A 13,189-nucleotide genomic window follows, 5' to 3' on the forward strand; every position below is an offset into this window, starting at 1 on the left:
TGGGATATTTTGTTGGAGGTATCTTGAATTCTGGCTTTTCAACTAAATGGACTCATGTTTTGAGGATCAGATTTTCAGATGAGTTTTAAATATCCGAGCCATTCATAAATGGAATTTCCAGAAATCATGACTCACTGAAGAGAATCTTGAGTACTGATTAAAAAACAAAAGAGAACTCAGAAAAGAATACAAGGAAAATAAAAATTAGCCTCCATTTTGAATTTTTATGCATTGTGTTCCTGAAAGATATTTCCCCCCCCCCCTCGTTTCTTTATTTATGTGCCTATGACAATGCCCTATTTATAGTTGGTTTTACTGTTTGTTTCCTGTGTAAATTTAGATCCAGTCCTCCCGACAGATCCCTGCACAGATGTCATCATAGAATCAAGGCTTCAGGCAGTTTCTTCCCGTATTGTCTGTGGGTTTTCACCCAACAACAAAAGACAGAGCAATCCTTTAAAAATAAAATGTGATTGTAAAACCACAAGAGCTGGCATGAGACAAATGCAGTGCTTGGAATTATGTTTCAAGAAAATGTGTCTAGATTTCAAGTCATTGGTGTCACTTTTTAAATAACACATGTCAGGAAGTGCCAACACAGGATGACAAAAAGAGTGGGGAGAGGTTGGAATGATAATGGCTATGGGCCCACAGAGAACACACCAGAGAACACTTAAAGAAAAGCATATTAGGCTCTTTCAAAGTGGAGACAGATGGACTGATCCGGATGTCAAAGGAGGGTGAATATCTCACTTCAGGATTTGATGACCTGCTGCTCACTTTCTTTGATGAGAGAATCTAAAATACAGTTAGTGCTTGAAGAAAGTGATTTCTGGGAAACATCTTAAACGTCGCATGATAAAAAGGAAGTTTAAAATGCGTTAGTTAAGATGTGCAGTTTTATTGTCTCGGAGTTTATAAATTTCCCGAGCATGCTTCCCATTTTGCTTCTGAGACAAGATCTCCTGGCGACTTTTTTTGGATTCCTACAGAGCTTTGAAGGCAGTGTCTGTCTATGTAACAGTTTGGTCTCGTGCTCAGAATGAATATTTAACAAAGGAGATGAGTGATGGTTTCTCTCCTGTCACAAATCTAAATTCATCGCTAGGGTGAATTAACTGTGAAATTTATATTATCTTAAGGTGTTAGTTGAACTGTGTGTTGAACGAAGAAAATTTGATGTCTGAAGTTTGATACTGTAAATTTTGAGTAAAAATATAAATATGCAGCTCATCGATCTTTAGATTAAATAATGATACAAAACAGTATCATAGCCTGAGTTGTGGGTACGTAGAGATAGTATCATGTAGTGCTAAACATAATGAAGAATAGTTCCTAGTTCTTTGTATAACTACAAAAATAATTTTTTTCTGCCCTGTAATTCAGTATCTTCAAGAAAGGATGAGGGAATTTCATTGAATTTTGAGTAGAAGCAAAGGGAAAAATGGAGCAAATTTCTTTACCATGATAAAGTTGGAACAAAATATGGCTGGGCAATTCAGTACAGTGTGGATTGCATGTAGTTTGTATTTTGTGGAAGACAGTCGAATAAGCAGATTTTTTAAATATATAAATGTTTAACCTTGCATAACTGTGTATTTTGCATGTTCATATTTAAATTACACAAGCCTGTTGTGAAGTCCCTATGCTGCATTTTAAAATTTCTTTTAATGTTTTGTTAAGGGATCAAAGACTAAAGGAAAATGACCACATACTGGCCATTAATTGCACCCCATTGGATCAGAACATTTCCCATCAGCACGCTATTGCCCTCCTCCAGCAATCCACAGGATCTCTACATCTGGTTGTTGCTAGGGAGCCAGTTCAAGGAAACAGCAGAACTTCGGCTCTCTTATTAAGTGATATAAATCCACCTGAGACTGTGAGTTGTTGTAATACTGTCAAAATCAGATTCTGAACTATGCTGGATATTTTTTCGGGGTTGTAAGTGTTTGTGTTAGCAAGCTTTACATGTAGGGATTTTTTTCTTTAATCAGATTTCCGATGTGATGACATTTCACTTAGACTGATCATGCAATAAGTGTAAGGCTTCCATTGCAAAGCTCCATGAAGTTGTTATAAAATAGATCCTGGGTTTTTATGGGCTAGCAGAAGCTTTAGTAGATCAACATATTCTTAGCAGCAGGGTCTGTTCAGCATAGGCTGGGTAAAGCATTTTATGAGTATACCCAGCTGAAACCTACTTGTGCTCAGCCATTAAAGATGCTCTGATTACATCTTAAAAGAGTGTAAACATAACCTATCATGAGCACTGCTTGAAATATCCCAACCAATTTAAACTTAAATTGCTCAAAACAAAAAGCCTTGTCTTTGTTTTAAAAACAAACAAAAAATATCTTTTAAAGAACCTCTCAATCCCTGTTTATTTATCAGATTTTTTTTTTATCTGCAAATTTCATTGATTGTGAACCCTTTTGTTTTCTTGAAGAAGGAGAGATTGTCACTGGGACATGTAATAAGCTAGGGCTGAACTTCCATCTGTGTTCAAACCATATGGTCCAGGTGGCTTCACTGAATTTGGTCGAACTGCACACCTAAATCCAGGGTTTGCAATATTGAAATCTTAATTTATTATGCTAGTAGGTTTTGATGAAAATCTGGTTAAGAGCAGTGCTTTTCCTTATTCTCAGTAATTATTTCCCTCATGATTATTACAGAGCTAGTGAAATCTGAAGGTTTTAGTGGATAATCAATATTGTTTATTGCACTGAAAATTTTAAAGAATTAAACTTTAACTGCTTTTTCATTGAAAGATCTGCACTGAACAGACTAACAAAATAAAATACAAATATATATCTCTACAGGGGGTCTTTAAACTTCTTTTATGATATTTAACTGGCTTTGGCAAAGATTTTCAGTATGCTAATAAATCCTTTATTCACCGAAGACTTAAATCTGCCTACTTTGCTCCATTTTGGTTTCTATGAGATATTAATCTGACAGAAACATTGGCTGGGTTTGGGTTGCTTAACAGCTTTGTTATTTTCAGATTGTCTTGTAGAACATAAGGTCATGGTACAGTGTAGCTTAGAAACATGCTTCCAATTCAGTATGGCAGAATATTGTACTGCACTATTAATTCAGCGTGTGCTGGTGGTGTTTACAGTGTGTAAGTGAAATAACAGAAATTAGAATTTGGGCAATGCTAAGTGAAAACTAGGCCAGTGCAAGCTCCTTGCCTCTGTTTTTCTCTGTTGTTTGCAGTATTCTTGATTTATGAAAAACTAAAAGGATAGTTTTCATTTTGGCAAGAAAATCTTAAAATTGTTTTTTCTTAGTCAGGCTTTTTCCTAGTATCCTGTTATCCTGAAAGCGAAGGACAAAATGTATGTTTAAAAACAGATGAGAAGTCCCACTGCGTATTTATAAGGAAATGAAGCTGACTGAACAAAATCCAACAGATTCCCAATATGTGGGGTAGAGAGAGAAAATTGCTCTGATTAATTCTCGTCATTCCTGGTACATGTGAAAATTGGAAACATTAAAGATCAACTGAAATTAAAATCTCCTGTTCTTATTAATTGCAGATTCACTGGGGCCACGTTGAAGACGTTGAGCTGATTAACGATGGTTCAGGATTAGGCTTTGGAATTGTAGGAGGAAAGTCGAGTGGAGTAGTTGTAAGAACAATTGTTCCTGGGGGATTAGCAGATCGGGTAATTTGTTATATTATGTCATGTCTTGTTTGATTGTAAAGTACAATTAACTGGTTTTGACAGTCTTAAAATAAACTAATATACTTAAACAAAAGGAAGCTGATAGCATCAAAGTCTGAATGCCAACATATACTTCATAAATAAATATGTTGAAGGTATGATTGAGGAAAAAGTCAGCACCTGATATGAATTAAGTTGTTTCTCAGACATGCTTTGGCTTTTATGACATTGTTGAACATGCAGAAATTCTGAAAACTTGTCTAACCTTCTAATATTTTCAATACGTTTGATATTTTCAGCCTTTGGTCAGTCTGGGGGAGGGCAAATACTCTTAATGGATTTGCACATCCTCTGTAGAATTTGGCACATTTGGCAACATCTATAGGAACAAACTCTCCAAATAAATAATTAGGCAAGAGAATCTGCCTGATTGAAGTAATTGTGTTGCAAGATTCAGTTTATAGATTGAAGACGTCCTGTTTTTAATGAGTTTCATTTTAAAGGGGTTTTAATCCCTGCCTTGTGGTCTGACCTGTTCAAGGAGACACTGAGGATGGGTGCAAAGCCTTTTGACGTTACTGATATCTTTTAAAGTTGCACAGGTACAGTTTGCAACCTTTGACTGCTGATCTTTAAAGACTCAGTGCTAAGTGTTGCTACACTTCAGGAGTAGAACACGTGCAATAGCAAAACAGATTTGGATTTTTAATGTAAATTTGGTCATGACAAGTTACAATATTTGAGGTTGGGAACGCAGACAGACAAGATCCGGTAATGTACAAAAAAAGGAGGCTAAGATACTTCCTCTAGTATAGGTTGGAAATGAAAACTGGAGATTCAGAGAGCTTTACTGGAAAATGTTGACTTTTGCTTGACTGCCTCCCTCTCAAACTGTCATGTATAAATGAGTATTTTTTAATTATTGTGTAACACCTGTTTTGCTGTAAGGAATAAAGTGTTTTGGCTACAAATGAAGCATGTAAGTTAAGAACTCACCACATCATTCTCAGCTGAATGAGACATTAAGAAAATATGAAATAATGAGCACATATTCATGTTAAAATTGGATGGGTTTGTAAATGAATTTGAGTTAGTTCTGGGAATAACTCTGCTGTGATTGCTGTATAAATCAATGCACCTAAGGTGGTAGAGCTGTGCTGATCAATACCAGCTGAGGATTTGCTTCTATGAATGCTTGTTTATAATAGAAATGATGATGTAGGTCATGAATCATAATTATCATGTAAAAAATGGTTTGTGTGGAGTCTTGTTACCTTCCGTGGATTTACTCACTTGAGTTGGAGCTAGTCATATGAGAAAAGAATTGCCAGGTTAATATAGAAGTATTAGGATAAACTCTAGAAAGTCTTAAATCAAAATGCTGTGTTTTTTATTCTAACCCATATCCGATCAGGAGTATTCTATGAAACAGCAAGACATAACAACCTGTGAGATTGTAAAACGTTGTCATCATCTGTTTTCTCCTAAATGAGGAAAGTAACCGATTTCTTAGGAATGGTGCTATTCAACCTGTGTATCTTACTCAGTTTTGGAAAGGTTGATTTACCACTGTTAACTACTGTGGGAAAAACAGTGCATAATTGTGCAAATGCTTCCTTGAATTATTTAGTATGTTGCAGTGCTGGTCAATTTTATGGTATTTTCTTGCATTGGCTCTCCTGGCCATGAAGACGCCTGTACACAGTTTCAATTTTGTAATGAAAAAGATATTTTATGTATAGACTGGAAACATTTTTTGCAATTTTATTTATATTTGAAGGATGGGAGGCTCCAGACAGGAGATCACATCTTACAGATTGGAGGGACCAATGTGCGAGGAATGACCAGCGAACAAGTTGCCCAAGTGCTGAGAAACTGTGGGAATTCTGTTAGGATGACCGTTGCAAGAGACCCAAAGTGTGAAATTATGGAGACTCCACCAGCTCCTGTGAGCTGGCCTGTCAGTACATTACCTTCCTTTGAAAATGGAAATGTAAGTATTTGGTATTTAGTTATGACATTGTTAAGTATGTTTGTGGCTTGTGATCAGAAAGGAGGAGGAGAACAGAGTGTTCTTGAGACCTAAGTGCTTCTCCTCTTTTGAGTTTCCAGATACCATATGCATGTATTTAAGTGGTCATTATTATAGCCCTGCCTTCTATAATTTTTCCCTTTTTCCTGTATGTTATTAATACCTATAATCTTGGGATTGGAATGACCAGCTTTACAGAATTTATTTCAGAGTGGGTAATTTAATTACAAAGACCATAAACATTATCGATAAATGGTACTTTTAGTTCTCCTTCTTAGCTCATTACATTTTTGCTAATCAATCATTTGTAAGTGGATTTAAAACTTGAATGTGAATTTCCCTACTCTGAAATCCAGAGCGCCATGGCCACACCAGAATTATTCAGCACAATCATTTTTTTATGAAACATAAGTGTAATGTTTTCATAGTCTATGCTACTGTCTGTGATAGGAAATATATCTAAAAATTTTGAAACTTGTTTTAGCAAATCTTATCATGGTCATATCAAAGTCTCTTGTTTTTGAAGTCATTCTTTTCAGTTTTGAGTAATTAAAATCAACAAATGCTACACTAAGTGTACAGTAGGTCTCGAAACATAAACAAAGCTGTGCTTGTGTACCATCTGCTACTACTGTGCTGCTTAGATTTAGGTGTAGAATCTGAGTAGCCTTTTCTTTCTTGCCTAGTTTCTTGAATATGAGTGAGGAGAGCTATTTTTTTGGAGCACCATTTTTAAAGGTCAGACTAGCAGTCATATTGTTACAAGCTTACTGGACATAGTCACTGCAAAGACAGCTGTTAGCTTTGTGTCTTGCATCTCTCTGGAAGACTACTGTGGCTGAAGCTGTCAGTAAAGTATTTTGGGTCCTTCTCAAGCCCCTCTTAGAAGAGGGATTGGTGTAGTAGGAAACGTGAGTGGCAGAGAGATGGGAGGGGGTAATCTATGTACATAAGGTTGGAGTCTAATACTCTGAAAAAAGGCTTTCCTAGAGAATCAGCATCATTATGAAGCACTTCTTTTCTGGCCTTATCATATTTTCCAAGGCCTGTATTAGGAAAAAATTACATGGGTCCTAGTTTTGTTTCCTCTACAAAGTAGTATTTTTCTCTCTTCCCCGCCTGAAAGTCACATTGTAGATGCTGCAGTCTTTCTAAAATGTTCTTCCTTCTGGTGTCTTTTTAGTGTCCTCCTTATTCCTGCTATGTAGTTTAGAGGGGAAAAAAATAATGTTGCAATTTCATGTTTCTTTCTGAATGTCATCTATTGTTTTCTGAACTGAATAGTGCCTTCGTATTTAGATTTGAAGAAACCCTTCTTTCTGGTGTTGAGAGATTTGCTGAAGTCAAGAATAGTGGCTAATCTGAATGTATTTACTAATTTAATCATGATTTTAATGGTCCACCTTTCAGTTTGTGTCTGATTTACGACAGAACTTTTTCCTATAATCTAATTTCTATCTGGTTTCTGAGTGCTTTCACTAGCTGTGAGCTTTGGAATAGAAATTATTTTCCTATTCTTTTTTGCAAACCAGCAGAAAGGCATTTTTAATATATGGTTAGGTTTTTTCAGTTTTATATTAATATTTGATTTCCTTTAAATTTCCTGCAGTAGAGAATAACTGAAACTACTTACGTCTGTGCATAGGCACAGGAAAACAGTTATATTATCTGTACTTTCCAAGATACCGACAGCAATATTAGCAGCCTACTTGTGCTGACTGTATTTAGGACTCTGTACTTTGATTTTTCCAGACTCCACTTCTAATGTTTTGCATTCTACCTGTAACATTACTTAGAGAAAATTTCTGTAGAGCCAGAGCACTGACTGTGAAGGGCTTTTGATTGTGCAAATAGCAGGACTCTCAAGGCCATAGCTCCATTTCAGATGTTGCTATAGGCTTGTTTACTGTTTTGGTTCCCTCTCCTAAAGCTAAGTGACAGAGCATCTAAACTTATCTTCATCTCCAGCAGTGTCTTATAGAGCAAGAGAGTTGGAAAGCATTTAATGAGCTTAATGAGTTGGCTAGTGGAGGGAGGTGTGTGTGATAAGAAGGGAGATAGCTGTCCATTGATTTGTCTTTCAGTGAGAAGTGGAATAGGTACAGCCATAACTTTGGCCTGCTTTTAATATAGGTCTTTCCAAAGCTGATATTTGGCAAGCATATGATTAAACTTCTCTTTTGTTCGCTCTCTTAAGAAATGTTTTCTGGTTTCCTGGTCCATTTTTTGCTGTTGGCAGTGACACTATCCCTCTTGGTTTCATCACTTTAACAGACTTTACTCTGATCATCCCCTTATTTTTGATCCCATTGGGCCATATCTGATTACTGAAAACAAACAGCTTTATGTATTTTAATTTTTCCCTTGCAATCCCAGATCTATATGCTTAATTGTTTTTTTCCTTGGTAGCACCAATATCTTTAGGGTGTCCTGTTCGAATTCTGTCTTGCCATTTTGCAAGAGTGGTTGCGTGTTGGGACATACTGAGGCCAGCTTTGTGGGGACTTTTTTCCATACGCTTCTCCAGTGTAAGATCAGATCATATTGTAATCTTAGCTAGTGGCTTTTATGTTTCTTTGGTAACTGTAGTAAGCAGAGGGTTTAGAGAACAGGTCATGTTATGTGCTTCTCTTTTCAAGTATTGTTTGTTATGAGAAGTCGTCTTATCAGTTCAACAATAAAGCATTTACAAATTAATACTCTCCCTTCCTCTGTTAAGTCTTAGAAGTAATTTTCATTGAATGCAAACTAATGAGTCTTTTGCTTCCCATTGCCTTAGACAACCTGGAGGCTTCCAGTGCTCTTTGTAGTTTAGTGGTGTTCAAATCTGAGCAGGATCATATCAAACTTGTTAAGCTGATGTGTGTAAGACTGACTTTTGGAATGGTTTTGTGGTTTGGGGTCTAGCATAAAAACAAACAATAAGCTCAAACACCTACCTAGTCTCCCATATTTGCATTTAAGCAGGCACTGAAGAGATGCCATTTAATAGATGTGCCTTCTATGTGTACATGTGGTTTCTTTCAAGGCACCAAACCTGTTTCTGTTTTGAGATCCCTTTCTGCTGCCCCTCACTTTCTTAGTAGGTGATAACAAGGAGAAATAAGCATCACTTTTTCTGACAGAAATGTGTGATGTGATAACACCGTGTATTTATACTAGGGTATTTTGCTTCTTAACTGTCCAGTAGAAAGAGCTCAGGCAAGTGGATTCATGACACTGTTTATCAAGACTAACGTATGAAAGGGAAAGAAGAAATCCTGAGGGCATTCGGAATTTTTGTTGTCTCGTGGGATTGACTGGGAAGTTTGTTGTTACCAAGTGGCAGTGGAATCCAAAGGGAAATGGCCCCTAAGCAGTCTAATGAAAACCTTTGTTTTCCATGAAATATGAATATTATACCTCTGACAAGTATGCAGAGAAAGTATTAGGAAAGAATTTAAAAAGCAACTAATGACTTTGGGTGACACCTTATTTTCAGCAAATCTTGGGTATATCTCTTTTGCAAATCTGATCCCTCCTAAAACAGGAAAATCAAAATCACTGCTCACTTCTGAAGATCTTAACGTGCAATTTTGTAATGGTACTGTGAAATTACAAGATTTTTTTTTTTACTGTCTTGTGCTTTATTTATAGGATAATACCAACCTTTTTGAGACCCATGATGTTGAACTTATAAAAAAGAATGGGCAAAGCCTAGGGATAACAATTGTTGGATATGCTGGCACATGTGATGAAGGTGAGTTCTACAGGATTTAGTAAAGTCTAGGACAGGGGCTTCTCAAATACCCTTTATTTACTATGGGGAAAATAGATAGCACTTCTCTGAAACAGTGTAACCTACAAAATCTGTGAAGAAGATATTTGGAGAACTTGCTGCAAAGTGAAATTGAGCCACAAAAATTTCTGAAGAGTTGTAATTAGCTTAAAAATAATTCCCACTTGACTGCTGGACTGTGAATTTTACATGCTTATGTTGTTACTGTGCAAGACATATTAGACTGTAAGAGACAGTTCCTGCATGTACAGACTCTAACACAGCCAGGTTCCTGTCAGCACTGTTCCTTATTTTGCCCCTGCAGTATGTATATGGCACAATTAATTTAGCACATTTTAAGCAGAATTTCAAAACCAGAGTATTGGATGTCCCCGGTTTGCATTAACTTTTGAATGGCATCTTCAGTATGTACAAAATAGCTCAACATGCAACTTTGGTTTATTTAATGAATTGTAGGTGTTAGAGTGGAAATGATCAGTCAGATTAACTAGTCTCTCCCTCTGCCGGGCAGGAGATACAGAGAATCTTAGCTCTGTGTGATGTGTATGCCACCTTCACAAGATGATGTACTTGTCTTTGACAGATGGCTGTTTCAGTGTCTAAACTCTGGGAGCTGATTAAAATACCCATGCTAGGATATGGGGGCATGGAATCAGTTTGGGTTTTTTTCTAAATCCTCTTTAAGTTAGAGCTGTTAAGTCATCTTTCAAGTACTGGTTCCACAAATGATAGTATCTTTAAAATTGACTCAACTGAATATCTGATTTTACACAAAGTAGTGCTTTTTATCCCCTCCCCTTCCTCGTGGGACTCAAGAAAGTATTCTGGGAATGTGGTGCAGCTGGAGTTGCTCTCCAGCCCTCTTCATTCCCAGGACATCCTCTTGCATTGCCAGTCAGGAATCCCAGGCCAGTGAAGTGAGCACAGGGAACTGGGTTGGGGAGGAGCATGTGTCAGTCAATGGGAGAAGGTGGGTTTGAAGCACCGGTAGAAGGGTTTTGCTGGGCATGGACAGGCCGTGTTGGGCAGGTGTCTGAGGGAGGTTAGTGTTCAGAAAAAGATGGATGAAGTGTGAAGATTCACGAGGATTAAAGATCAGCATCTCATATTTTGCAGGAGTTTGTGGAAGGGAAGGGTTACTGTTTCAACTGATGATTGGGTTTCTTACTGGTTTTTTTTGTTTGTTTTTATTTCCTTGTTCTAATTAGACGTTAGAATTAATAATCAAACATGACAAAGGACAGCTTTTCTGATTTCCCTGTTTCTCTTTTTTTTAATGAAAAATCCTTTTTCATTAAGATTTAAAGTGCTAAATTCTTTAGCTGTAAGAAGATGATTGAAGTCCTGATCAAAGTACTTAAGCACATACTTTACTTTTAGCTTAAGTAGTCCTATTGAAATCAAATGCAGCATGGATTTAAGTGATTGTGGTTTAAAGCCTGGGTAAGCACAAGGATGAATCCATGGAGGGGGTGGCCTTTTGTGAGCCATTTTAAGGAAAAAAATTTGAGGTCAGTGTACAGGTGGTTGTGTTGGTGCTGTTTCTGTTTTTTTCCATCGGAGATCCTCAGTTGTTCTATGTCAAGCTGTGTGAGTGGTAACGTGCAAATGTTGGTGGTTTACAGAATTATAACTTTGTGGACAGAAGAAGTGTGTGAAAAAGGCTGTAATTAAAAATCTTATTAAGAAAAAAAACTAGGTCAATGTAGTGACTTGTTTCTCTTCCTCCTCTCCCCTTGCCAACAGAACCTTCAGGGATTTTTGTGAAAAATATAATACCTGGTAGTGCTGCTGACCACAATGGCCAAATTCATGTTCATGACAAAATTGTTGCTGTAAGTAAAATAGTCTGCTTATATATTGTTGTAGAACTAATACTTCATTACACATCTCAGTGTTAAAAGAACAATGTAGTAAAGACTTTCTAAAATAATTAAACCTTCTCCACTTTGCAGAGGAAGTAATTTGGTGGTTCGTATTTATTTAGGTAGATTTGTAACAGAAATGAGCTTTGGCTTGCTATGGTTAAAATATTATTTTATATTCAAAGAAGTAGTAAATAGTAGTTAACTATGAAAATTACTATGGATTAAAATGTTTCAGAGTGGAGATTCTTGGCTTTTAGCCTGAAGTAAAGATGAGCAGCATTTACTTGTATTTGAACTGAATGGGTTTTGAGGATGGTTAAGATTTTGCAAGATGTGGCACACTGTTTATAGTCCTTAATGACTGTGTAGCATAGTGTGGATACAATGAAAATGTTAATAGTCACAATTTAGGTTTAAAAACTGAAGCTTTATGTGTAGAAAAATTAAAAAAACATTGAATAACAGTGAATTGAATAATAGCCAATTTTGCATTCACAGTACAAGCAGGAATGCATTGCAGTCTTTTGTTTTAAGAGATTTTTATATTTATAGAGATATGATTTTAAATTTCTTTTAAAATGTGTGCTATGCCAGACCTTCCAAAGTCAGCTTCTCCTTTGTGAGACCAAAAATTGATACAACCTTGTGCTTTTATCTCCAGCTTTGTAGGAGAAGCCCCTACTGATGCATGATCTATCAGTGAGGTGAATAGAGTATTTTGTGTGTAAATTAAAACGTCTGAACTCATGTAAGAATTGGGCTGTTCAGAGTGGATTATATGAACAGTTATGTATATAGGCTTGTGTGGGGCATGTTAGAAATCCATGAGAAAACTAACAGTGATAATGAACTGAACAGAGTTCTAGGTTGACTACTCTTGCTGGGAAGCTTCGTCCGCAATACTCCTCAAGATGTTTTTTGTAAGCAAAAAAATTGTAGGGGAAAATCAGTGCATACTTATATCAGATTAGTAAATTCTGTTTTGTGGTTACACCATGAAGACAGAAGAAATTACTGGTGTTGTGTTTCCTTTTAAAATGCATTTTGAAAATATTATCTGATTAGTGAAATGTAACTGATTAAATGAGATTGTTTCGCCAAAGATAGTAGTATTTGCAAATAACCCTATCATTTCTGCACAAAATAATGTGGATGTTTCTTACAGTGTATGGTACAGCCTAAGAATGTAATGTGATTACTATTACATGATAGGATTTTATCATTTTAGGTTGATGGAGTTAATATACAGGATTATACCAACCAAGAAGTGGTAGAGGCATTGCGTAACACAGGACAGACTGTACGCCTTACCTTACTTAGAAGGAAACCTTCTTCTACTATTTCTTCAGAAAGACCTTCAGATAGAGGTAATAATTTTTTTTTTCTTTTTTAGCAAATTATTTTATTTTTCACTCAATTTATAGTTACTGTGAGGTGGTGTAACTACTTCATATATTTTGCAGCATCTGATTTTTTTATTTTTTTTTCATCTGTTTTCACAGTGCAGCCAACTATTCCAGCCTTTGTGTCCCCTGGAGCTGTAGGGACTGAAACTAGTGTGGACACTAAGAATGAGGAAAACCGAGAACAGAAGGATAATCTTCAAAATGAAAAGAAGCAGAGCCTACATAAAACAGGTGGATAGGATATCTTGCAGTGTCTCTTCTAGTCTTTGGAATTGTCTTTAATCTATTTTCAATAGTGATGGGCTGTCATGGCTTACTCCATCTTTAGCTTTTGCTCTGTAATGCTTCTTGTTCATGTCCCTCTGAAGTAAAGCTCTACCTGTTGGATCTATCAACTCTTCCACCCCACCCTGTCCCCAGAAGGTAGC

General features: G+C 36.5%; 1 protein-coding gene across 1 annotated transcript in view; it reads left to right on the forward strand.

Annotated features, from left to right (window-relative positions):
* PATJ (PATJ crumbs cell polarity complex component) overlaps positions 1–13,189 on the forward strand; it is a 149,839-nt gene that overhangs the window by 3,778 nt on the left and 132,872 nt on the right. The window contains exons 5-13 of the mRNA XM_009808349.2: positions 1,684–1,882; positions 3,549–3,677; positions 5,458–5,641; positions 7,369–7,400; positions 9,346–9,448; positions 10,957–10,959; positions 11,234–11,322; positions 12,584–12,725; positions 12,843–12,992. Coding sequence (XP_009806651.2) covers positions 1,684–1,882; positions 3,549–3,677; positions 5,458–5,641; positions 7,369–7,400; positions 9,346–9,448; positions 10,957–10,959; positions 11,234–11,322; positions 12,584–12,725; positions 12,843–12,992 — 1,031 coding nt within the window. The remainder of the gene's footprint in view (positions 1–1,683; positions 1,883–3,548; positions 3,678–5,457; positions 5,642–7,368; positions 7,401–9,345; positions 9,449–10,956; positions 10,960–11,233; positions 11,323–12,583; positions 12,726–12,842; positions 12,993–13,189) is intronic.

The sequence above is a fragment of the Gavia stellata genome, chromosome 10 (genome assembly GCF_030936135.1).
Source record: "Gavia stellata isolate bGavSte3 chromosome 10, bGavSte3.hap2, whole genome shotgun sequence".
Taxonomy (NCBI): Eukaryota; Metazoa; Chordata; class Aves; order Gaviiformes; family Gaviidae; genus Gavia; species Gavia stellata.